Below are 27,997 nucleotides of genomic sequence, written 5' to 3' on the forward strand. Positions count from 1 at the left end.
GTATTAGGTGCTGGGGTAGGTGTAATCATCAGTATGTGTGTTTATTTATTTTGATCCTCAGTATGCTTAGAGCTATAGTTTTTCTCTTAATTTTTTCACTTCCAAAAAAAAAAAAATCAACACTTAATTTTTTTTGTGCCATAACGCTTTCATAGGATTCAACATAAGAAAGTATAGAAAAAATGTGTTCAGTGAGGTCTTCTTCCTGTCTTTCCCATCCCCACCCACACACTTCCTCTTGCTCCCAACAGGTAAAACATTCATTTTTCTTCATCTTTACAAATATATTTTTTCAATACGGATAGATAAACCAATAAGTAGTTTTTTTTTTTTTAAGATTTTATTTATTTATTCATGAGAGACACACAGATAGGCAGAGACACAGGCAGAGGGAGAAGCAGGCTCCATGCAGGGAGCCTGATGTGGGACTCGATCCCGAGTCTCCAGGATCACGCCCTGGGCCAAGGGCAGGGGCTCAACCGCTGAGCCACCCAGGGATCCCCCAATAAGTAGTTTACTTAGAGCCCACAAAGAAAAAGCTCGAACAATCAGAGAAACTTTCCAGGAGCTAGTTTTTCTGTCTTGTGGTTTTTTTGTTTTGTGTTTTCAGTCAATGCCACTTGGCCCCAGGGGCGCGTTTAGCTGGTCTGGAGACCGGAAGTTCCGCCGGGAGGGGCGGGCGGGGCGGGAAGGTGAACCGGAAGCTGGAGGAGTGAGCCGCCGCCGCGCGGTCCGCTGAGGTAACTTGCCGCGGTGTCTAGCTTGCAAGTGGGCTTTCAGAGGCCGCTCTGATCTTTCCATCCAGCCGTCGGTGTAAGGGATTGGCCTGTATTTCTGGCCGCCTGACCTTTCCTTCTTCTCCCCGGCCGTCCAGGGGTTGACCTTCCCCGGAAGTCTCCTGACGTGGCGTCGGCGGTGTCTGGAATCTTCGACGCTCACGCCGACCGGGGAGAGGCCTTCACCCCTGGGCCTCCCTGTCTTTGCTTCTTGGGCTTCTCATGGCGTTTCCTGAAGCGGCGTCAAGGCTGCCGGTTAGTAATGTGAGTCTTGTCTGTTCCTTATAGAGACGCGCGGGAGCATCCTATACGTATGCTTTAGGTTTTGCTTATTTTTAAAAAATATTTATTTATTCATGAGAGACGCAGAGAGAGAGGCGGAGACACAGGCAGAGGGAGAAGCAGGTCCCATTCAGGGAGCCCGACGTGGGACTCGATCCGGGGTCTCCAGGGTCACGCCCTGGGTCAAAGGCTGCGCTAAACCGCTGGCCCCCCCCCAGGGATCCCCTGTTTATTTGGTTTTAAACCTCACGTTTGCGTTATGAATAAATAAGGTTGGTGAAAAAATTTCAGACAAGCCTGGGGCTCACAGTTTGCAGCGTTTTCAACCGTTAGCAGTGAATCTCGACTTTCTTTGGTGGATGTCACTTTGCAGAATGTTTGAAGCGTGGTGCCAAGTTCCGCCAGTACTAAGCAGTTGCCGAAGTGTGTAAACCTCCAAGGGAAATTTCTCCGGTGTCCTTTATCCGCAGAGTGATGTTGTTCTTTCTGAAGTGCCTTGCACAAGCAAACTGAAGTGGAATTGCCCTGGGAATAAAATGACTGGCTTGCCAGTCCCCCTGATGCTGAATTATAGATTTACATTATTCATGGCATTGTTTTATCTTCCAATTACCTTTGCTTTTGGAAGTAGTGACAACTCTCAAGGTGTTTATGGGAACGTTTACAATCAGTACACTCATTTAGAAAGTACATGTGGGGGGCGCCTGGGGGGCTCAGCGGTTGAGCATCTGCCTTCGGCTCAGGGTGTGACCCCGGGGTCCCCGGATCGAGTCCCACATCGGGCTCCCCGCAGGGACCTTGCTTTTCCCTCTGCCTGTGTCTCTGCCTCTCTCTCTGTGTATCTCATGAATAAATAAATAAAATCTCAAAAAAAAAAAAAAAAAAAAAAAGAAAGGATACGTGAAGGTTCCATTAAGCATCTTACACTTAGAATAATGAGATCCCTTTACTTTTGGTTATTTGCTGTTTTGCCTTAGTTGTGATAAATGCCTATGGCTCTTTGTTTTGAACCTCGAAGGAAAAATCCTTATGAGGTATTACAACCTGAAAATCAACAAACATTATTTGGGTGGAATTTATTCTACAGTCTTCCACAATTGTCTTTTCGAAAACCGATTTTTGCGTTCATCACCCTCCCTGGTTTCAGGGTTGACTTGAAGTAGTTTTTCAATTACTCTTTTTTTTTTTTTTTTTAATTATCTATCTATTTGAGAGAGAGAACGCGAGTGCAAGCGGGGGTGGGGGCAGGGACAGAAGGGGAGAGAGAGAATCTCAAGCTGACTGTTCACTCAGGCAGAGCCCTAAGAGGGGCTTGATCCCTGGACCCTGAGAACATGACCGGAGATGAAATCGTGAGTCCCACGCTCAACTGATTGCGCCACCCAGGCGCCCCAGTAGGTCTTGAATTCATAAGAATTATATTGAGTTTTTTTTTGGATTTTATTTATTTATTCATGACAGACAGAGAGAGAGAGGTAGAGACACAGGCAGAGGCAGAGGGAGAAGCAGGCAGAGGGAGAAGCAGGCTCCATGCAGGGAGCCTGATGTGGGACTCGATCCGGCGTCTCCAGGGTCACACTCGGGGCTGAGGGCTGCGCTAAACCGCTGGGCCACCGGGGCTGCCCTAGTGTTTTAATTTTTATACTGCTTCCTACCATAGTATCCGGAAGAAACCTGGTTATCACTTTCTGTATAATAATGCCCACTGGGTGGCAGCATAGCGTTTTTAGTTTCTTTAGCTTTGACTATGGGTTTCATAACTACTGGGGCTGTAATAGTGTTTTTCTGATAGTAATAGACATCTTTCATATGTTGAAAGTTTATTACATGCCAAGCACAGGACTAAATGCTTTATGAACACTATCTTATTTAAAACTAAAAAAAAAAAAAACAACAACAAAACAAAACAACAACAAAAAAACAAAACCCTAAAGAAAATCAATCTTATACTTGGTGACCTAAGTGGTTTTTTTTTTTTTTATAATGAAACCCATTTTATCTTTTTTTTAAGATTTTATTTATTCATGAGAGACACACACACACAGGCAGAGACACAGGCAGAGGGAGAAGCAGGCTCCATGCAGGGAGCCCGACGTGGGACTCGATCCCTTGTCCCCAGGACCACACCCTGGGCCGAAGGTGGCGCCAAACCGCTGAGCCACCCAGGCTGCCCCTGACCTAAGTGTTTTCATTAGCATTTTTGGAACCCGTAGCATTCTTAAACTTTCTAATTATAGCTCACATTAAGAAATACATTTTACATTCAGGTCAGTATAAGTGTGTATATACACCTGAAATACTGAATAAGACGAAGCAACTACTTTAGTATGAGCAATTTATGCTTTTTTCTATTTTATTTTTTCTAGTCTATTTTTTTAAGATTTAATTTTTTAATTTTTTATTCATGAGACACACAGAGAGAAAGAGAGGCAGAGACACAGGCAGAGGGAGAAGCAGGCTCCATGCAGGGAGGCTCACGTGGGACTCGATCCCAGGACCTCAGGATCGCGCCCTGGGCTGAAGGCGGCGCTAAACCGCTGAGCCACCCAGGCTGCCCTTCTAGTCTATTTTTAAGTGATAAATGTCTTTGTCGAAGATAATATTCTTCTATTAGTCCTGGTAACAGTTGAATGAACACATTTTTTTTTTTGGGGGGGAATAAGAATTCTTAATTCTTTATAATCAATTCAAGCCTCCATCCATAAATCTCTCCACCTCTGTACCGTCTCCTGCTCTCGATTACTGAGAGGACTGAAGAACCTTACCTATTTGTCTGGTCCCCTCCAACCTATTACCCTAGGGCTCACCTCCTGTATCTTCACCTTCTCAAAATGTCACATAGCCTTTGTTTGGTTTCTAACAAGTAAACATGCCCAGATCTTTCCCATCTTTAAATAAAAGGCACTTTTTCTGTCCAAAAAAAAAAAGCCACTAGCAAAGTAAGACCATGAGAATGATTTCATGTGAGAATTGTTAGAATTTCCCCAAATACATTCCTTGGAACACATGTACCCCAGAATATTAGTTTGCAGTTTGAGTTACCTAAAAAGAAAAATGTTCCATGGTTAAGATAAACTTGAGAAATTGGGGTGGATTAAACTTAAACAGTTTCTAACTATGCTAATGATGCTGTTAATCTCTAAGATGGGAAGTTAGTATGCAGCATTTCCCAGATTTATTTGACAGTGGAACCTATTTTTAGAGCTCTGTTTTATGGACCTCGTGCCCTCTAGACTTTGGAAAATGATCATGTAGATAATTAAGGAAAAATATTTTTGTTGTATGTATTTTGGGCGAGAATTTTTACTGTAATTTATTCATGTAATTTTCATAATTTATTCTGTTTGCTAATATGGATGTTACAAAAGTTATGTCAGGAAGCTGTTCAGCTTTCTTAGTTTTCTTATGATCCATGGAAACTCTCTGTTAATAAGAAAAGCCTTTATGGAATTCTCTGGCACTGATTAATATAAACTACAACTTTTATTTTCAGTTTAAATTCAATAAGCAATAAATTTCCAGCTATATTAGAATCCCTCTTTTAGGATATTTTGGAAATTTACTCTTGTTTTTTCATATTTGGAAAAATTTGGAGTTTAGTATAATTAAAGATTTTAAGTGGTTAAGAAATATTTAAAGGATTTTCTTAGATTTTATTTATAAGGTGGCCAAAATTAGTGTTTATGTATTTAATACAAAGATCTCTGTTATATTGCTTTAGATTAGTTGAATTTATAGTATTTTTAATAGCATATTTCATGTTTGGTTTCATATAATGACCTTATGGAGAGAATTTCCAATTCTTTCATTTCCTTCATATATTTCAGACTGTTCATTTTTAGAATTTAAGCATTACATTTCTAAAATTTATATATGGAATCCCTATTCTTTTTCTTTTTTTTTTTTTTTTTTTTTTTTTTTCTTTTTTTTAAATTTTTATTTATTTATGATAGTCACAGAGAAAGAGAGAGAGGCAGAGACACAGGCAGAGGGAGAAGCAGACTCCATGCACCGGGAGCCTGACGTGGGATTCGATCCCGGGTCTCCAGGATCGCGCCCTGGGCCAAAGGCAGGCGCTAAACCACTGCGCCACCCAGGGATCCCCCTATTCTTTTTCTTAAAACAAGGAGCAATATGGCAAAGATTTTACTGCAAATAGAGAAAATTTTACTTACAATAGTGTAAAACATTTTCTTTCAAGAAACTCAAAGTGTTTTAATAATTATACATGATTTATAGTAATTTAAGATATTATTTATCAGGTATTCCCAAAGTGCATTTCCCTCTGGACCTTAATAAACCTACAAAATTGAATACTTAATGAAAAAAAACATTTATGGCAGCATTATAAATTGACATAATAAAGTGAAAAATTATGTGTAACAGTAAGAATGTATGGCAATAAATACAATAATCACGTGATATGGGCAACAAGTACAGTTCAGGAAAGGAGAAATGGTATAAACTGGATTCACAAGAAAAGTTTCACAGAGGAGATGAAATGTGACCTGATTTTTGATTTGCATTTAAACAGAAAAGATAGAGGAAGGCATCCTCTGTGAGAGAGCAGAGGTGTGAAAATATTAATTAGTTCAAGCTCCTTAACATGGAACAGAAGACCTAAAACCTGTGTGTTTCTCAAGCCTTATCTCTTCTTCCAGCCTTACATGTTAAACTATAATCTTAATCTGTTTTTAGTTCCTCATTTAAAATGATGATGTGTCCATCTGTGCCTTTGCTTATGCTGTTTTTCCCCTCTAAAATACCCTTACCTCATTTTTCATTTTGCTAACTTCTTAACTTTTAAGATTTTTAAGCCTCAGTCCAGAGGTCACCCAGGAAGTCTCAGACCTTTTCAATTGTTTGATTTTTTCCCTTGCTAGATTAGAAGCCCTTTCTTTCTACTATCATAGTGTTTTCTAAGGATCTCTACCATTGCACATGACCATATTGTATTATAATTATTTGCATATATCTGTATCTCCCTACTAGAGTTCTTCAGGACAAGGGCTCTGCATGTTTTGTTTGTTTATATTTTATTCATTCATTCATTCATTCATTCATTCGAGTTATAGAGAGAAGCAGAGACCTAGTAGAGGGAGAAGCAGGCTCCCTGTGGGGAGCCTGATTCAGAACTCGATCCCAGGACCCTGGGATAATGACCTGAGCCAGAGGCAGATGCTCAACCGCTGAGCCACCCAGGTGCCCCTATATTTTTGTTTTGTTTTGTTTTGTTTTAATAATTATATTTTGAATGTAGAAGGAGTTCCATAAATGTTGAATGAATGAATGTTTTTCCTTTGTTTACATTAATATTTTCAGACTTCAAGATTCTCCTTAGGTTCTGATATTTTGAAATTCATTAAATAAGATCAGGTTTATGCCTAATTTTATAATGTCCTGTTCCTTTCTGGAACCTCAGTAGTCTTTGTATTTTGCCCCTTTCACTTTATTTTTCACTTTGCTTTCTAAGAAAGAAAGGAATGTTCTTCCCCCACCTAACTAAGGCTAATCATTCATCATATTATTTCCCCTCTGCTCAACTCCTAGACATCACTCCTTCAATTATCCCCTCTGTTTTCTCATTTAATTCCTTGTCTTTACTGACTTCTTTCTGTAAAATGTAAAATGTTCCAATTTTTCTCCTTCCCCTACCTTTACTTGATTACTTATGACCTTAAACTCTGTAATATCTCACTTCCCACTTCATTTTGTGAAAATTGCTCAGTGACTTCTACTTTCTAAATCAGTTTGTGTAAAGACCTACCCTCCTATCTTTCAGCCAGATTTGATTTTCCTTTGCTCAGGGTCTGTCTCAAAATCCTTTTTTTGCGAACTATTTCTTGAATTCTTCAATAGCCTAAAATCTCTTCTTCATAGATTAATTAAATCTGATTTTTACTGCTAGAAGTGTTGCTAGACATCATGTACTCCAATTTGCTGTTGTACTTATAACTAGTTTAGTGTCTTTATTTTCTAGATTGAATAATTAAGGCTTGGGCACTATGTACTTTGAATTTTTTGAACACTTTACCCTTTTTTATCTGTGTCTTATATCATGCCTAGTATTATCATGTTTGGGCTTACACTTACTTGAATGAATGCTTTATCTATCTACCTTTCTAGACTTTGAAGGTAAAGATCATTAACTCAGATTTGTATCATTTGCAGTTTCTTAAACAGATGTGTTAAATTATATTAGTCTTGGTTCTTTATTGTTTCTATATTAAAGTCTACTTAAAATCCATCTGTGGACATTTTCCATTTTCCTTCATTACACAATTATTCTTCAATAGGTCTTTTCTAGAGTTGTGATATATTTCTTTTAAAATTTATCACAGTTACAGGAAATACTGATTGTACATCCTAACTTATTTGACTCATGGTTTCCAAATATTATCCTCCCCACCTTATCCAAAGGGTAGGAGTTAGTAGTCAGTTCATTGCAACATGCAGTGCAACACATATTGAGTGCCTGAGTTTTGTAAATCATTGTATTAGTCAATGTGAGGATACAGAAATGAGAGAGACTTGGCCACTAGTTAAGGAATTTATAATGGCTAACATAACCATTGCTAACACAAGATAGAATATGAGTGCAAATGTACTCACTTCTACTTGGCACTGTCCTATACATAAAAGACCCTTTGGTCCTTCACTTTTAGAGGGATACACTCTAGGAAGTGTAATATAATAAAGGGTTTTGATGGAGTTAGGTGGTTTCCCAATAAGTGTCTCAATCCATGATCAGATAATTAAATAGTGTTTATATATTTTTAGATCATGTTATGGCATTTTTTTTCTGAATCTTTTCCAATCTACACACACACCACTGTGTGTATAATTAATGAATACAGTTTTTCACACATTCACTTTTTGTAACAAATGTCACCCATATTTTACATTTAAATATTAATAATTACTTATGAAGGAGATAGGCTTTTGAGACTGATTTAGTACTCAGTTCAAGTCATAAGAGTGTTCCTAAGAATAAAAGGCAATATGATGAAACCAATTTAAGTGCTATTTAAGGAAGAAAAGGAAACTTGGAAGTTCTGCCTCTTTAACAAAGAATTTTGGAGGAAAAATTCTTTCTGTTACTGAGAAATTAAATTGTTTCTTACATTTGTAAAGCTCTTGTTGATGATTTTGCGTATACTCTTTGAATGTTTTAGCTAATGTCAAAGCCTACCAATTGTTATTATGTGAAATGATAGTGTGAAATTGATGCTGTTATAGTATAACAATAAGGACGTGACTCATGTATTTTATGTACACATGCATTCAACTGTAGTGACAAATGGCTTCATGCTGTGTGATTAAATGCATATTAGCGTTTGCCCTAGGCATTTGATTATTACCATCTTTACTTCATTACATTACCACACTGTATGGCCATATAATTTATAAGATAATACACACATCACTTTGTTGCTGATAGGAATTATTCTGTTTTATGGATGGTGTCCTTTAATTTTGCCTTTCATGGATTATAAAATTGGTTAATATCTGCTGAAGTGAATCACTGGAGAAGCAAATAAAGATGTTGGCCTCAGGTCACAGTGTCATTTGTGATACTGGCAAAATCTTACAGGCTCATTTATCCCTGTACATGATTGATAACAGCATGGGTTAAATGGAGAAAGCTTTGCTTCTATTAAAGGATCATCATGAATGAAGACCTCCCACTTAAAAGTCAGGCATGATGAGAAGACAAGAGACTATCTACAGGTCAAATTAAATAACTTAAATAATTTAAGTAGAATGACAGTGTAATTTGTCCATTTTGTGTTATTACCCTGACCCCTATCAGGATTATAGGCTAACTTCCTTTCCTCTGTAGAGTATTTAAGATGTAATTTTTAATAAATACTTTCAAAGATATAAAAGCCTTTAGAACTCCTAAATTGTGGTAAAATATAGATTTTTATTTATGTAGTTTTGAAAACTCTTTTAAAAAATGGCAGTACTTGCAAAATATAAAATCAGTAATATGGTGAATGTGGAGGTAATGCTTCAAATATTTTATTCTATTGGTGTTATTTTTAAGACTGTTAAATAATGTAGTATAACTAATATATTTATGTTATGAGTATATTATACATACTTAAGTATTATAAATAATAAACTTATAAATTACTATAAATAAATGAACTATTTGTAAGAGTTTGTTATTAACACTATGGAGCCAAATGTTAAAAATAAAGATAGTCAGCCTTTTTTTTTTTTTTTTTTTTTTTAATTTATTTATGATAGTCACAGAGAGAGAGAGAGAGAGGCAGAGACACAGGCAGAGGGAGAAGCAGGCTCCATGCACCGGGAGCCCGACGTGGGATTCGATCCCGGGTCTCCAGGATCGCACCCTAGGCCAAAGGCAGGTGCCAAACCACTGCGCCACCCAGGGATCCCGATAGTCAGCCTTTTTTAATGACTTCTTTCCTATATGGAATCATTATTTGAATTTATTCAAGTTGTGTTTCAAAATAGGGAAAAGCATATGTATTTTTGGCGATTGCTGTAATAAAAGCAATATTGAAATATGAAAGTATTTTGATTTACAGAAAAGTAAATGAAGCCTCAAATTAAATATTTCCTGTCTCCTTTATAAATGACCAAAAAGGCATGTTTTTTCCATATTAGCATTATTGTTTCTTGTTCACTAGCAGTTGAATCTCTTTATGTCAGGACTTTAATAAATTGCCTAATTTTTAAAAAAGATTTTATCTATCTATTTATTCATGAGAGACACACAGAGAGAGGCAGAGAGAGAAGCAGGCTCCTTTCAGGGAGCCCAATGTGGGACTCGATCCTGGAACTCTGGGATCATGCCCTGAGCTGAAGGCAGACGCTCAACCACCGAGCCACCCAGGCGTCCCTAAAATAAATCTTTAAAAAAAACAAAACTATTTTTGGACTCTGGCCCACAGTAAGAAATACATTTTATATTGTGTCCAGTATACATGCATATGTTTGTATTTACATAAAATTAATATGAAAGTTTAATGAAACTTGCTACATGTGAAGATTGCGGATAAAGTCTAATCTAGGGCCACCTGGGTGGCTCAGTTGGTTGAGTAGTTGAGTCTTGGTTTCAGCTCAGGTCATGATCTCAGGGGTCATGGGATTGAGCCCATGTCATCTGACTCCATGTTTAGCAGGGAGTCTGCTTGAGGATTCTCTCCCTCTGTCCTTCCCCTAACTCTTTCTCATGCACTTGATCTCTCTCTAAAATAAATAAATCTTAAAAGAAAGTCTAATCTATCCTATTTTTTTCTTTCATAACAAATGCTGCTTGCAACTAAACTAATTTCATATCTCTCCAAGAAATATCAACTGAAGTAATTCTATAACAACTTAAAACAAATTTTTTTCCTCCATTATGGATATTTTTTATAGAAAGCAGGATGGAGAAAATATCACTTGTGCTTTGATCACTGAAAGATAACTGCAGTTATCATTTTGATGTATTCCCTTTCAATATTTTTTTGATGAAATTTATATGGGTATGATGGTTTTAACCAAGATACTTATGTAATTTTGAATCCCCAATTTATTTTTTTTTTAAGTAGGCTTCATGCTGGGCATGGAGCCCAACATGGAGTTTGAACTCAACAACCCTGAGATCAAGACCTGAGCTGAGATCAAGAGTCAGACTGACTGAATCACTTGAATCCTGATTTTTAAGAATTTAGTATGTACTTTTATCAGTCATATGAGTACATAATGTAATTAGTTAAAAAATTTCAAGGTTTGTTTAGAAAAACAGTAATTAAAAAAAAAAAAAAGGAAAACAGTAATTTACCCTGCCGTTTTTCTCCTCCACAGCAACTACTTTAAGCTATTTCAGCTTATTCTTTAGCCATTTACTTCCACATATCTAAATAATATATTTCTTGTTGCTGATTCTTGATTTTCCAGTTTTAGGCATTATCTAATGACTATCCATGATTGGAGGTGAGGATTTAACTTTGTTTCATCTTGTACCTCACCCTTTCCCCCGTCACATGCTATCCATCTTATGATAGTTATATCATAATCTTGACTATATCAGTGTTTAGAGTTATATGATTATTACTGCATAAATGCTATTCATAACTGAATCATTGTAGTATGCTATGATTATTTTTCCTTTCCTGTACATCCCCCCAACGATTGTCTTGTTTCTTCCATTGCTTACTTTTTTATGTGTTCATTACGAATTAACCTCAGTAAATGAGACTTTTCTCCTTTATGTACAACTCTTACTAGTGATTTAAAACAGTAATCTGTTCATTTCATCTTATTGAGGAGCTTTTTTCCAGAGCCTACTAAATTACACCAATCTGGACTGGTTGCTGTACAAGCTCCCTTCCCCATCCCAGGGGTTTGTTTCCTTTCTCTCTCACTTAGAGTCCCTTGTTTCCTGGATTTCATATCTTTCTCTTCCTTGAAGAAATCCTTAAGTAGCTTCCTGAGAAAGGATGCATGGAAGGTAAATTGTCTTGAGCACTGCATGCCTGAAAATATCTTTTACCTTCACACTTGGCATAGCAATAAAATTCCAGTTTGGTAATAACTTTCCCTTATGTTTGAAGACTTAGCTTCTTTATTCTACATTTTATTGTAAATATTGAAAGCTCTAATGTGTTATCATTTGTATGGATTTTTTTTTCCTTTTTGGAAGCTCTCAGGTCCCCCCATTTTCTCCGGTGTTCTATCATTTCACCATGATATGTCTTGGTGTCGATACTTAATGAGCTCTTTGCAAACTCATATTTTTTAGTTCTGAGAAAATCAGTCTTGAAAATTTATCATGATTTATTCTCTAATTTCTCTATTTGCTTTTTTGGAACTTCTAGGGTATAATTATTGGGCTTTCTGAATTAATCCTCTAATACTTTTTTCTTCAATTCTGTATTTTTTGGGGTTTTTGTTCTTTTTGTAAGATTTTTTCAATTTTGTCTTTATTTCCACTAAATTAAAAAAAACTTTATTTCTGTGACTCTTCCTTTTATCATAGCCTCTTTCTTTTTTCTTTTTTAAAGATTTTATTTATTTATTCATGAGAGACAGAGAGAGAGAGAGAGGCAGAGACACAGGTAGAGGGAGAAGCAGGCTCCATGCGGGGAGCCTGATATGGACTTGATCCCAGTACTCCAGGATCATGCCCTAGGCTGAAGGTAGGCGCTAAACTGCTGAGCCACCCAGGTATCTCCGCATCTTTCTTTTTTAATAAATGGAATCTATGGTCTTATCTTTTAGTGAAAATATTAAAGATGTTTCTTTTGAAAGTGTTCCCTCTATTTGATCTTTGCTTCTTCTAAATTGCATTTAAAAATTTTATTGTTTGTTTTGGTCTTTGTGTTTGAAATTAGACATTTACCCTCAAGTCTGTTGTTCTTTAGCTCTCTGCTGTTGTTTAAGAATTAGGCACCAGAAAAGTGGATTGGAAGCTCTAAATGTATGGGTATAGTTTATGGACTATGGTCTTTATTTTAGGATAATCCGACTAAAATATTTTGTGAGTAAGCTCCCACTGTCATATTACTTATGTCTTTTCTCTTGGCCCAGATTCCCTTAAAAACACACTTCCAGTCTTGCTTGGAGAACTGGATGCCTGTCAGTAGCTTTGGGAGCCCTGTTAGAGGAGGAAGGCTGGTCAGGCAGGGTTGTCTCAACATTTGGTATGTACACTTTTCAGTATAGTAGGTCCCCCCAACCCCTGAGGTGTTATCTCTTATTGTAGACTCTCTGCTTTGATCACCTTTAGAACTTCTAATCTGTCCAGATGAGGAAAGTGTAGCCATCTGGTTAACCAGAAAGAGAAAGGAAATCTTGGGTCTAACTTCTTCTTAAATAGACATTCAAGGAATTGTCCTGTTTTTGGCCTCACCTTTGCCTTCCCTTTGAGAGGTTCTGGTATCTCTAGACCTTTGCAGGGGTGAGGAGGAGGGTTCAGGGAAGTGGTGTGGCGAAGGGGTGTGAGTGATGTAAGTCAATTGCTTCCCAGTTTTTTGTTTACTGGCTTTGCTTTCTTAGGTCTTGTAAATACTACTACTCTGTCTCCTTCCCAAAAAACTGTGGTTTTTGTTTTTGTCACATTTCTCATTTGCTTTGCCCAAGATTTCTGCCTTAAGTTGCTTGCTGTTGTTTTAGTGGGGCTAAACTATATACTTGTGTTCAACCCACTATTTTTTTTTAAAAATTTTTATTGATTTATTTGAGAGAGAGCAAGAGCACGAGAGGGAGGAGGGACAAAGGGTGGTGAAGGGGAAGTAGACTCCCTGCTAAGGCTTGATCTCAGGACCCTGGGATCATGACCTGACCCGAAGATAGGCACTTAACCAATTGAGCTACCTAAGCACCCCTAATCCACTCTTTAACTGGAAGACTCTAAATTCTGTTTTTGTTGATTATTTGCTTTTTATAAAACATTATAACGTAACATTTTGTTATAAACTACATAAACACAGTATTGAGAGGCAATATAATGTAGTGGTTAAGAATACAGGCTTGGGACTAGATTATTGGGTTCATATCTTGGTTCCATCCCTTATGTGTAACCTTGGGCAGATTACTTAATCTCTTTATGCCTCAGTTTTTTCATTTCTGAAAGGGAAATACTAATAGTAAATATCTCAGAGTTGTTTGGAGAACTAAATATATGTTAAGAATGTCTTGCATATGGTAAGAGCTCAACGCATATTAGCTATTTTCATTTTAAGTGGCTGCATATATTGTACCAGGTAGTGATACCGTAATTGACTATTTTCTTATTCCTGGACATTTAGGTTGTCTCTAATTTTCTTGTTTTACTACTACTTACCAGTAAATGTCTGTGAATGTGGAAATTTTTCTACATTTAAGATTTTTTTCTTTTGAGTAGATTCTCAGAAGTAAAATGAGTATATATCTGTATAGTTTATGATTCTTGAGACATTCTCAACTTTTTTCCGAAGGATTGTTTCCACTTATGTTTCTACCAGAACTGATTGAATGCCAGTTTCACCATCCCTTTACTAGTACTGGATGGTAATTTTTATTTTTATTTCTTTTACATTTTTAAAATTGTAACTCAATTTGCCAACATATAGTATTAGATAGTCATTTTAGAAGATTTCTTTATTTTTAGAGAGAGAGGGAGAGCATCCGTGTGAGAGGTGGGATGGGCAGAAGGAGAGGGAGAGAATCTCAAGCAGACTCCCTGCTGAGTGCGGAGCCCACTGCAGGGCTTGATCTCACCACCCTGGGATCATGACCTGTACTGAAATCCAGAGTTGGATGCTTAATCAACTGAGCCACCCAGGCGCCCTTTGGTACTAATTAAAAAAAAAAAATCTGTTCTAATTTGATAGGTAAAAATGTTATTTTAATATAGTTTTTTTTTTTTTAGACTACTAGAGTGGCACTTGCCTTTAATCCAAAGAAAAGAAGCAGTCAGTTTAATTTTGTATTTAACTCATTTAGAGATATGTGGTAAGCTATTATGGAAAGCTGTTTTTGTTGACTCCCATACATTCTTCCTTTTTCCTCCTAACAGTATCTGACGTTTCCCTAAATAGTCCTCACTTTCTCAGGCATAGTGATGTTTGTGAGATTAACCTGGATTGACTTTACCTCTAGCTCCAGAGGTTGAACTTGTTGAGCTGTGCTTGCATCAGTCCTGAGCTCAGTAATTGGTTCAGGGTTGGAAAGATAACCTATGCAGCCCCAAATAGGTAACCTTAGGACTTTTATCAGGATGAAGACTCTCTCTTTTCCTTGTGGGAAGAATGAACAAGGAAATACATAACTCTGCTAACTGCTTACAGCCATTTTGTCATTATAAAATGATAGCCTATTGAGAATGTAGCCAGTATCAGGGTAATATAGGCAAAAATTCAAAGAATAACAATCCAGGTGCTGGTTACATTGCTTGTCTGAAGGCACACTTAATTCTAGAGTATTAAATCAGACAAGCCAGTAAATTTCCTTTTCTTTTTAAACCCAGTTTGAGTTGTATTTTGTGTAACTGCAACTGTTATTCTAGTCATTGAATTAGCAGAAATGGTTAGAAGAGTGCTTCCTACTTTTTTCAGCTCATGTCATGGTACAGTTGGAAAATGATAACACAGTATTTGTACAGTGGAGAAGGGCATCTGGACAAAGTTAATCCTGTCCAATTGCAACCAGTTCTGGGTGTTTTGTTTTGTTTTTTCCCAGGCTGTCCCCAGCCTTTTGTACAACTAAGAGGAATAATAATTATTCTCAAACCTAGTAACTTATTCATAGCACACTGTCCTACCACACCAGTTGGAAATCTCTGGGTTAGAACAGAATATTTAGGGGATCCCTGGGTGGCTCAGCGGTTTGGTGCCTGCCTATGGCCCAGGGCGTGATCCTGGAGTCCCGAGATCGAGTCCAGTCTGGGATCGAGTCCAGTCCGGGATGGAGTCCCACGTCAGGCTCCCTGCATAGAGCCTGCTTCTCCCTCTGCCTATATCTCTGCCTCTCTCTCTCTCTCGCTTGGTATCTCTCATGAATAAATCCTAAAAAAAAAAACAAAACAGAATATTTATAAACTTAAGACCCTGGGATTGATTCTCTTTTGCTTTGCTTTTTTTGCTGCTTCTACAACATTCCTGATTCTGATCATAAATTTTAAAAGTGTGCTGAATGCAGAAACAGTTAAGTCTTCTTAATCATATGCCCTGGTACAGATTTTGGAAATATTTCAAATTTGGGGTATTTAGCATTAATTTTCTCTGATTCTTTTTTTTTTTTAAGATTTTATTTATTTATTCATGAGAATATACAGAGAAGAGAGAGAGGCAGAGACACAGGCAGAGGGAGAAGCAGGCTCCACGCAGGGAACCCGATGTGGGACTCGATCCTGGGTCTCCAGGATCATGCTCTGGGCTGAAGGCCGTGCTAAACCTCTGAGCCACCCAGGCTGCCCGTTTTTCTCTGATTCTTAATAAAAGTTTAGAGTTATCACCAAGTTTCTCATTTCCATTTTTGAGGCCTGATTATAGCACTCATCAATATTTGTATAGTACTTTAAATCAGCATTTGGTAAATTAAAACAGGAAGCCAAAATATCTTTTTCCTAGGCAGGACCTAAACTTCCTATATATTTAGAAAATATTCAGTGACTGAGTAATAATGGCATGCCCAGGTTAATTTGCATCATGGGTTTTGATACTTTAGTGGACTTGTTAAAGCAGGATTGTTGGGCCCTATCTGCAGTTCTTCATTCAGTAGACTTGAAGCCCTGGAATTTGTATTTTTAAAAGTCCTTTAGGTGTTGCTCCAGGAACCACAATTTATTTCATTGCTCTGTTTGTTTAACACTGTTATTAAACAGATAATATAATTTTCTGCTTTTAATGTAGAGATATTATTCCCAAATTTGTAGATATTTGGCTAATGATTTTGAACTATGAGTATGTAAGATAAGTAATGCTATGGGGTGCCTAGGTGGCTCAGTTGGTTAAGTGTCTGACTCTTGATCTCAGCTCCGGTCATGATCTCAGGGTTGTGAGATTGAGCTCCATGTGGGGCTCTGCACTGGGTATAGAGCCTGCTTAGGATTCTCTCTCTCCCTCTCTCTCTGCCCTCCCCCTAACCCACTACCCTTCCCCTTGCATGTATGCATGTGCGCTCTCTCTCTCTCTCTCTCTCTCTTAAAAAAAAAAGGTAATGTTATATAGCAAGAAACAAATACTGAGTCACTAAATAAATGTACTTAAAGTATATATATATTTTTTAGATGTATTTTTTGAGAGAGAGAATGCATGAGCAAGAAAGGCAGAGGGAGATGGAAATTGAATCTCAAGCAGACTCAGTGCTTAGCATGGAGCCCCATGGGAGGCTTGATCTCATGACCCTGAGATCATGATCTGAGCTGAAACCAAGAATTGGATGCTTAACTCAGAGCCCCTAATATACTCAGGCACCCCAAAGTATATTTCTGATAAATGAATAACATTTTGACGTTGACTCCCCATATAAAATAGCAGCATCTGATGGAAATAATTCAGTCTTCTCTAGTAATCAAAATCACAAATGAAAATGTAGCAAGCTTCTTAAAGAAATCAGTATCTTAACTTTCATTTGAGATATATTTGGATAAAAGTAATAGATAAGATCTATTTAAAGAAGTATAGCCTTCTGGTAAAATAGTAATAATACTTAAAACATTTGGGGATCCCTGGGTGGCGCAGCGGTTTGGCGCCTGCCTTTGGCCCAGGGCGCGATCCTGGAGACCCGGGATCGAATCCCACGTCGGGCTCCCGGTGCATGGAGCCTGCTTCTCCCTCTGCCTATGTCTCTGCCTCTCTCTCTCTCTCTCTCTCTCTCTCTCTCACTGTGTGCCTATCATAAATAAATAAAACAAAAAAATTAAAAAAAAAAATACTTAAAACATTTGTATTATTACATATAATATTTTTTAAAGTTTCAGTAGTGTAAAAATTAAAATCAGATGTAGTTACAGATTTTTCTTATATTCCCTTCACACTTCTTAATTTAACTCATTGGGTTGTTAATCCATTTAAAAATATGTTTCAGTCTTTCAACAGTGCTGATCTCATAAAATATAAGCCTATCGTTTTGGGTTAAACTTGAAATTTATTATCAGGTTAGGAAACTGGGTCTCAGAAAAATTAGTCTTTTGCCCCAAGGTTTTATAGTTGTCACAGCAGTCAAGTTTGTTTTGTGTTTTTAAAAGATTTTATGTATTTATTTAAGAGGGAGAAAGGATACAGTTGGGGGGAGGGGCAGAGGGACAAGCAGACTCCTTGCTGAGTGGGGAACTGACTCAGTCAATCCCAGGAACCGGAAATCATGACCTGAGCTGAAGTCAGACACTTAACCTACTATGTCACCCCAGTCTCCCAGAGCAGTCAAGTTTTTACTTAAGTATAGGCCTGAACATGTCAGAGATGCAATTTAAGGATAAAGTGGAAAATTGAAATTGCATTGTAATATGTAAGGAGTTACATAAAAATGTCTCTCCTAAGAGCACCTGACTGGCTCAGTGGTAGAGCGTCCAACTCTTGATCCTGGGTCATGAGTTCAAGCCTCATGTTGGACATGGAGTCTACTTAAAAAATAAAAACTCTTCTAATTGCCATTTAATTCACTGAGTTCTTACTTTGTGCTTAGCACTGTATTAAATCCTGCAGAATTATAAATGAAAGAAGTGTAGAATAGTTCTTGCATTTAAAAAACATCCCATTTGAAGAAATAGATTGAACACAAATAGAAAAACTGGGAAATTATATTAAGTCTTGTGTTGAATTTAAGCACACCAGAAATTTAGAGAATGGAGGGGTCTGTACGGGTTAGAGTGGTCAGGGAAGGATTCTTGGAGAAAAGGGGCCTTGAATTGGATGTAAAATGTGGATAAAATTTAGGTAAGGGAGGAGTTGAAAATTCTAGGTATAGAGGTGGGAATGAGCATGGATTAGATAGGAGACAATAAGGAAATTATAGTAGAGGGTATCTTGGTCCCTTATTGGGACCTCCACTGTGTGCAGAAGATGATGAAAATTGAAAAGGACGATGAAACTAGAAAGTGGAGAACCATTAAAAGTCAGGCAGATGTGTTTGGACTTGGTTTGTAGATAATTGGAAGCCTCTTGGATTTGGAGATTGACGAGATTTAGGTGGTATTTTGAAAAATAATTTTGGAGAAATATGCAGATTAAATTAAATTGGGGAGGAAGATTAAAAGGATAACAGGAAAAGATGATTATATTTCATATCTGAAGGAATAAAGGTCTGACTTGATTCATAGCAGTGAGAGTAGTGATGCTGAATGAATCTAAGGGGGATGCCTGGGTGGCTTAATGGTTGAGTGTCTGTCTTTGGCTCAGGGCATAATCCTGGAGTCCTGGTATTGAGTCCCACATTGGACTCCCTGTGGGGAGCCCACTTCTGCCTCTGCCTGTGTCACTGCCTCTCTCTCTCTCTGTGTCTCTCATGAATAAATAAAATTTAAAACAATCTGGAAAGATTAATAAAGTGGAATCCCTGCTTTAAAAAAAAAAGGAATCTAAGGGCCAATTAAAAGGAAGAACAAACAGGTCTATTTAGATATTAGATTTAGGGGATAAGGAGGAGTAAAAGAGGGAGAGAGATCGAAGATTTTGTGAATGTTCATCTTGGAGATTTAAATAAAATATGTGATACTACTGACAGAATTGGAATTTAAAAGATTTGAGGATGAAAAAGTACAAATTTTGATTTGTTAAATTGGAGGTTAAAGAAATGTATTTTTGAGATGACTGAAGATGCATTAGGAATTGTTCACATGGTAGTCACTAGATAGAACTGTGTAGCTGGAAATAAATTTAGAGATAAAAGTAGATCCAGAAAGGTCAAGAGTTTGTTTGCCATCACATGACTACCTATTAAGAGATCTGTTAATACCAACTGATTCTCAATCTGTTTTTTTTTATTTTTTATTTTTTATTTTTTTTTCAATCTGTTACTCTTTGAATGATTATATGCCTATAGCAAGAGTTACTAACTAATAAATACCTTTGAGAACTAGGGAAATAAAGTAAATTAATTCAATATTCAATAAAGATTTATGTAATCTTGGATATTATTCTGTTATCAGGCTCTGTCCTAGGTGCTGAAGACATATCATGGTCAGTACAGATGAGATTGTATTCTCACAAAGCTTATTTTTTAAAGATTTTATTTATTTGAGAGAGAGAGAGACAACTAGCATGTGTGTGTGTGTACATGTATGCGTGCAAAGGGGGAAGGAGCAGAAGGAGGAAAGAGAAGGAGAGGGAGAGAATCTCGACTCTGCAGGGAGCATAGAGCTTGTGGCAGGCTCAATCCTGTAATTATGAGATCATGACCTGAACCAAAACCAAAAGTAGGATGCCTAACCGACTGAGCCACCTAGGCACCCCTCAGAGCTTTTTTTTAAAGATTTTACTTATTCATGAGAGACAGAGAGAGAGAGAGAGAGGGGCAGAGACACAGGCAGAGGGAGAAGCAGGCTCCATGCAGGGAGCCCGACATGGGACTCGATCCCGGGTCTCCAGGATCAGGCCCTGGGCTGAAGGCGGCACTAAACCGCTGAGCCACCCGGGCTGCCCCAAAGCTTATTTTTTAAACAAGGAGATATAATGAAGTTAGATGGATAATTAACAGATAATTTTGGTTAATGGTAAGTGCAATGAAGAAAATAAAACAGAATGATATCCTGAAGAGTAATGAGGTGTGGTGCATATTGAAGAGGTAATATATTTTTTAAAGATTTATTTATTTATTTATTTATTTATTTATTTATTTATTTTATATTATTTTATTTTTTAAAGAATTTGCTTATCCATTCATAAAGACACACACACACACACACAGGCAGAGACACAGGCAGAGGGAGAAGCAGGCTCCATGCAGGGAGCCCAACGTGGGACTCGATCCCAGGTCTCCAGAATCATACCCCGGGCTGCAAGCGGTGCTAAACCGCTGCACCACCAGGGCTGCCCTATTTATTTATTTTAGAGAGAGAGTGCAAGTGGGGTGAGGGGCAGAGGGAGAGAGAGCATCTCAAGAAGACTCTGCACTGAGTGCAGAGCTGAACACGGGACTCGATCTCACAACCCTGAGATCATGATCTGAGGTGAAACCAAGAGTTGGATACTCAGTGGACTGAGCCACCCAGGCACCCTTGATGGAGGTAACATTTGACCTGAGACCTAAAAAACATGAAGGAAATTCTGTGCAAATGTTGAGATAGAGCCTTCCTTAAAGAAGGAAAAACAAGTACATAGGCATGGAATAAATTTGCTATGTTTTGGACTGGTAGGAGATTTATTTAGTACCATTGTGTGCCAGACATAATGCTAGGCTCTGGGGGACAAGAATGAATAAAATAGCAGTAGGTGGCTCTCAGAACTGAGTGACACGTCATCTAGACTTGCACTGTGTGATACACATTTCTGTTGGTAAATTGATAAAGTTTGTAAACATATAGTTATCATCTTGTTTATGTTATTCTCCCCCCCAGCCAATATTTAAGGTCTAGCACAGATACTGTCTTTTCTATAACATTCCTTGTAAGTCCTGTTGATAGAATCAATTGTTTTCATTTCTTTTTTTAAAAGATTTTACTTATTTATTATTATTATTTTTTGTATATTTTCTTATTGGAGTTTGATTTGCCAACATATAACACCCAGTGCTCATCCCGTCAAGATTTTATTTATTTATTCATGAGAGACAGAGAGAGAGAGAGAGGCAGAGACACAGGCAGACTTCCCACAAGGAACCCGATGTGGGACTCGATCCCGGATCCCGGCATCACGCCCTGAGCTGAAGACAGACAGATGCTCAACTGCTAAGCCACCCAGGCATCCCAGAATCAATTGTTTTCTTATATGTATTTTCATAGGTATTTTGTATATGCTTCTATGTTTCTGTGTCTGTCTTTCCAACTAGGTTGTGAGCTTATATCCTCAGAAACTAGCATAGTGCTCTGGGGTATGCTAGGAACTGAACTATAAAGCGTTTTAATCACCTCTGTGCCATTCATCATTTTTTTTTTAGGAGTAACATTGTTCAATATGTTCTATGCACAACAGAATTTATATAATTATAAAGGAGTTGGGTTTTGAAATCCTGTTTGAGACTTCTAAACATGCTGGATTAACTGCATATATTTGTTTTTTCACTGTCATTAAAATGCATTAAAAGAGTTAATGACTCGCAGAGACAGGAGAGATAATTCAGCAGTACCTGTCAGAAAGAAAATAGAGGAGTTAGTGACTGACTTAAAAATTTGGAAGTTTGCTTAGTACTTGGGGAATACCAAATAACCTGAAAGGCAAGAATAAGGTTTGGGCATAAAAAGAAAGATTTGTTGAAAATCTATGTGTAGAATACTTGAACCTTCCCAGGTCTTCTTCCCCACAGAAGATGGGAAATTTAAAAATTTCTGAAAAACTTTGAACCATTGCAGTTCCAGTCAGGAGTATACCAGACACAATGGACAGAGATGAGTCATAGGCTTGCAAATAAATACTGAGTAAAAATCTCCCCACTGAACTTGGAACCCTTACCTCCTATCTGTCACACTTCTATCAGAATCGATGCGCCAGATAGAATCCTCTATCCTCTTCTCTTCCACTCCAAGACAGGAGAATGGAGAGTTTTTCTCTGGAGAAAATGAAAGGCCTGAGAGAAAACATGTCTACATATTGATGTTGGGGAGGCAGTCTCCTGATGAAAAGATTGTCTTGCCATTTGGTCACCTGGTATGAAGGCTGTAGTCAGTAAGCCCTCCCCCAGAGCTTCCCACAGCTTTCTCGCATATTATTCCATTTTGAAAAGTGACAGCTTTATGAAGATCTAGTTCACATACCAAACCATTCATTCATTCAAAATGTATAATTCAGTGGTTTTTAATGTATTCTGAGTTGTGCAACCATCATCCCAGTCAATTTTAGAATATTTTCATCACCTGAAAAAGGAACCCCACATTTATTAGCATCACTCCCCTTTCCTCTCCAGCCTTCCTAACCCACAGCATTCAGCAACCACCAATCTATTTTCTGTTTCTATGGATTTGCCTGTTCTGGACATTTCATATAAACGAAATAATACAATATGTGACCTTTTGTGACTGCCTTCTTTCTCTTAGTATAATGTTTTCAAGGTTCATCCATACTGTTACATGTGTATCAGTATTTCATTCTTTTTTATTGCTGACTGACCTACCATTTTATGGATAAACCACATTTTGTTTATCCATTCATCAGTTAATGGATATTTTGATTATTTCTACTTTTTGGCTATTATGAATAATGCTCCTATGAACTTTCATGTATCTCTTAAGTATCTAAGAGTGGAGTTGCTGGGTATGTGGTAACTGTATGGTTAACCTTTTGAGGAACTGCTAGATGTTTTCCAAAATGGCTGTACCATTTGTATTCCCACCAGGAGTTTATGAGAATTCCAGTTTTTTACATCCTTGCTAACACTTGTTATTATCTGTCTTTTTTGATTATAGCATCATTCTATTTTTCCCTAATATTTTATCTTAACAAATTTCAAACTTTAGAAGAATTCAAATAATAGAGCAATCAACACCTTCTTACCCTTTACCTAGATTCACCAGTTATTAAAAATTTGCTGCAAAAGCTGGATCTTCATCTCTATATACTTCTTTTTCCTGAAGTAGTTGAAAGTAATTTTCAAGCTTTATGATACTTTGAAATGCTTAGCATGTATTTCCTTAAAAACAAGAATAAGGACATTCTCTTTCATAGCTATCCAGGAAATCTAATATTGACCTATGAATGTTATCTACTACACTCAACATTCCAATTTCCCTAGTTGTCCCCCAGATGTCCTTTTATATAGGTATTCTGTTATTCACTCTAGGAACCAAAGTTCACACTTTATTTGGTAGTCTTTTTGTTGTCCTTTAATCTAGAGCAGTCTCCTTGTGTTTTTCTTTTCTGATACTGACTAAAGTAGTACTTTTATTTTTATTAAAAATATTTGCATTAATTTTTAAAATTGTTTTATTTATTTTATTATTTTTTAAGTTGGCTCCACGCCCAGCATGAACTCACAACTCTGAGATCAAGACCTGAGTTGAAATCAAGGGTTGGATGCTTAGCTAACTGAACCATCCAGGTGCCCCAGAAATTTGCATTACTTTTAAATATGAACAGATAGCCAGGGATGAGCAGATATTTGAGAATAGCATGAAAGAGTTGAAAACTAAATAGAAAAAAAAAAAAAGGAACTTGTAGAAAAGAGACAATGCAGAATTAAAATGTTAAAATAAACATTTTTGAATATATGGCTGCATAGGAAATTATCCCCAAACTTAATGTCTGAAAACAATGACTATTTTTCATAACTTTGCAGGTTTGATGGTATTTTTTTTTTTTTTTTTCTGGTCTTGCTTAGACCTACTCTTACAGCTGCATTCAGTTCAGCTTGTAGATTGGTGGAGGGCTGTGCCTCTCCCTATCCATGTAGTTTTGTTCTTCACGGCGTGACAAGACAAGGCAAGGCAGGTTCAGAGCAGCATTTTAAGAGAGCTCAGACTTCAGGGCCTATTGGTCAAAGTGAATCCTAAGGCATTCCCTTGTAGAGAAATAGATTCTGCCTCTGGAAGGGAGAAGTGATCATGTCACATTTCAAATGAGCATAATGAAGAATTTGTGGCCATTACACAATTTAGCACAATTTACCTGGCTTGTATTTTTCTCATAAGCAAAATATGCTCATTCTCTCCCAAGATCTCACTCCAAAACAGTATCAGGCTCAATATCTAGAATCACTTGATCTTTATTAGACATAAATGTGGTTGAGGCTCCTGGGCTGCAGCTTCTCAGGTATAGCTCCTCTTGATCCAGAGACCTGCCAACTAAAAAAAATCATTCACCTACCAATCCAATATACAGTGATGAGACAGGGACAGGATAACCACAATAGACACTTTCATTTAAAAAGAGGAGAAAGAACATTTAGTAGTCATTAGTACATAGTAATTCTATAATGCAGGTGGGTATGTGTTATCATGGGCATGGAATGTTCCCTGAGAGGTCTCTGATATTGTGGGTTTATAATAAGAATGTATTGATGAAATTTGCTCTTCATTTTATTTCTGGCATAGAACTGTTAAAACCTTTGGAATTTTCTAAGATAAGAACAGTGAGAACATCTTTTGTTGGTATATAGTCTTTTGTCTTCTGTTCTTGAAAATAGCTCTAGAGTTACAAAGGTGAAAGAAATGTCTTGTTATTCATAACAGGCCCTTTCACCCACATCTGAGTTTATGTTAATGAAATGACTTTTGGAAAGCTATTAAGGATGGGGGCTGCTTGCTAGGGGAACCAATCATGTGATGAGAGAGTTGGAACTTTCAGGTTCCCCCTTCTCACCAGGCCTAGTTTAGGAAGGGAGAGGGACTAGAGATTGACTTGGTTGCTAATGGCCAATGATGTAATCAGTATGTCTATGTAATGAAACTTGCATAAAAATCCCTGAACTGCAGGGAATTGGAAAACTGCTGGGTTAGTGAAGTAAGAATGCACCTCCAGGGGTGATTTCAGTTGGTTAAGCCTCCAATTTGATTTTGGCTCAGTTTCTGATATCAGGGTTGTGAGATCGAGCCCCGTGTCGGGTTCCAGGCTGGGCATGGAGTCTGCTTAAGATTCTCTCTCTCCTGCCTCTTCCCCCACTCCCAAAAGAATGCATCTCTGAACCAAGAGGGTGGTGTATAGGAACAGAAGCTCTTGTGCTTAGAATCCTTCTAGATTTCTCCCTGTTATCTTTTCTTCTGGCTGTTCATTTGTAACTTTTAATATCCTTTGTAATGTACTGGTAATCTGGTAAGTAAAGTCTTTTCCTGAGTTTTGTGAGCTGCTTTAGCAAATTAATTGAACCTGAGGAGGGGAGGGTTGAGGAAACCTCAATTTGTAGCCAGTTGGTTTGAAGTATAGGTGGCAACCTGGATGTGCAATTGACATTTGAGTGGTGATGGGGGGCAAGTCTTGTAGCTCTCAACCCTTAACCTCTGGGATCTGATCTGATGTTATCTCCACTTGGGTAGGGTCAGAATTGACTTAAATTGTAGTTCACCCAACTGGTGTCACAGAAATGGTGGATTTACTCCCCATTTATTTGGTGACCAGAAGTATAAGTGAGGTATTGTGTGTAATGTAAAGGAAGACAGTAGAGCTGTTCTTGACAGTCTCCATTCTGTCCCTTGGGGGTGTTCATTCTAATCCATTATTTTCTTTTTGGCTTTACCTCCAGATTCTTGGCTCAGCTCTCTTTGAGAGGCTCTTTATTTTTCATAAGAAATCATCTCTGCAACTGAGTAGTTGTTTCAGTCTTGCCTCCTACTGGTAGAACTTTGGTGGCCCAGAAGCCTCTTCATTTTGAATTGTTTCAGTCCTTTTAGTTTAAGCTGGCAGTGCTTCTACCAGTACTGTTAGAACAAACAGAAATGAACAAACAAACAAAAAAGCAGAAACAGACCTAATATAAAGAACAAACTGATGATTGCTAGAGGGGAGAATCATAGGGAGAATACACAAAATGAGTAAAGGGGAGTGGGAGGTACAGGCTTCCAGTTATGGAATGAATAATAAGTCCCTTTTGATGAAAGGTATAGTATAGGGATTAGAATCAGTGGTGTAATATTGTATGGTGACAGATGGTAATAACTACACTTGTGGTGAGCATAGCATAACAAATAGAACTGTTGAATCACTATGTTGTATACTTGAAATGAATATAACAGTGTGTGTCAACTATACTTCAGTAAAAAATACTCCACAAAATTTTCTGGATTTCCTATAAATTTTTCTCTCCAAAGTCACATAAAATTCTTTTCAATCCTGACCTCTCTCTACCTTGGGCATATCAGGCTGCTGTGAGATAATTCTCTTGAGATTCTTTTTTTTTTTTTTTTTTTTAAGATTTTATTTATTTATTCATGAGACAGAGACAGAGAGAGAGAGAGAGAGAGAGAGAGAGGCAGAGACACAGGCAGAGGGAGAAGCAGGCTCCATGCAGGGAGCCCGATGTGGGACTCCATCCTGGGTCTCCAGGATCATACCGCATGCTGAAGGTGGCACTCAACTGCTGAGCCACCAGGGCTGCCCTAGATTCTTATATAGTAATGTTGCCTTGTATTTTTCTGAGGCATTAAATGGTTTTATACCCATGCCCTTGGTTTGATATTTATTTTGAACTATTTCTTAGTGTGAGAATTTTGGTTGATTAGAGATACTAGAAATGTGAATTAGCATTAATTTACTACCCTAGCACATCTTGGGTTCTTCATATTTTCCACATATTAGACTTAATGAACCAGAACAGGTTTTTTTCTTTAATTCATCTCTCTTCTCATATCTTTCATATTCAACTAAAAAAAAAAAAAAAAAAAGGCCACTTGACACTTCAGCATTCTGCCCGGAAATCTCCTCAGACTCATGTTTTTTCAGCAGAGAGTCTGCTTGAGATTCCTCTCTCCCTTCGCCCCTCCCCCATGTGCATTCTCTCCCATTCTCTAAAATACAAAAAACGAATAACATTTAAAAAAGAATTACAGTGAATCCAAAATGGATTTTAAAAATCCATTTCTACAGATATCACAGTAAAAAATATGAAAAAAAATCTTAACAGAATACAACTAAATCTCAAAGGACTTAAACTATGTGATTTTACCAAAAGAAGGAATCAGAAAATATGGGATTGAAAAATTACAGGCCAGGATAACTAATGAAAGTAGATCCTGATTCTAAACAAAATAATAGCATAGTGAAATTGACAATAGACAAAATGTTACAAGCAAGTTGGGTTTATCACAGAAATCTAAGGTTTAACATTAAAAATCAATTACTGTAATTCTCTACATTTTTGTAGATTCTGATCAAATTAAGAAAGTTCTCTTTTGCTTATTGTTTTCTAAGAGTTTCTGTTTTAGAGAGAGAGTACGCACACAAGTAGAGAGGGTCAGAGGGAGAAGGAGACAGAATCTTAAGTAGGCTCCATGGTCAGCACAGTGCTCAACTTTATTGCAGTACTCACTTTATAGTGATGGTCTGGAATTGAACCCATAATATCTCCAAGGTATGTCTGCAATGCTGTTGGAAAATAATACAGAATATATTAGTCGCTTTTGGTCTAGGAAAGGATATTTTAAATAAGACATAAAAAAGCACTGGTAATGAAGCAAAAGACCAATAACATTCATTATTAAAATTACAAACTTCTATTCACCAAAAGACATCTGAAAGAGAGTAAAAAGATAAATCACAAAGCAGGAAAAGATAACACATACAGCCAAAAAAGGAGTAATATCACAGAATATATTTTAAATATAATAAAAAGAAAATGACAGATAAACCAATAGAAAAATGTGCAAGATATTTAAACAGATATTTAATAAAAGAGGATATCCAAATAGACAATATGCACAG

The 27,997-nt window shown here is 37.3% G+C and overlaps 1 protein-coding gene across 12 annotated transcripts in view; it reads left to right on the forward strand.

The window, feature by feature from the left end:
* Nucleotides 1-680: 680 nt before the first annotated feature.
* CCDC73 (coiled-coil domain containing 73) overlaps nucleotides 681-27,997 on the forward strand; it is a 138,337-nt gene continuing 111,020 nt past the window's right edge. For 10 of the 12 annotated variants that reach the window (XM_038563091.1, XM_038563093.1, XM_038563097.1 and 7 more), the window contains exon 1: nucleotides 747-1,040. In XM_038563091.1, the coding sequence (XP_038419019.1) occupies nucleotides 999-1,040 (42 nt within the window). In that variant the 5' untranslated portion in view covers nucleotides 747-998. The other 2 variants (XM_038563087.1, XM_038563088.1) reach the window with 2 other exon arrangements.

This window comes from Canis lupus, chromosome 18, assembly GCF_011100685.1.
Source record: "Canis lupus familiaris isolate Mischka breed German Shepherd chromosome 18, alternate assembly UU_Cfam_GSD_1.0, whole genome shotgun sequence".
Taxonomy (NCBI): Eukaryota; Metazoa; Chordata; class Mammalia; order Carnivora; family Canidae; genus Canis; species Canis lupus.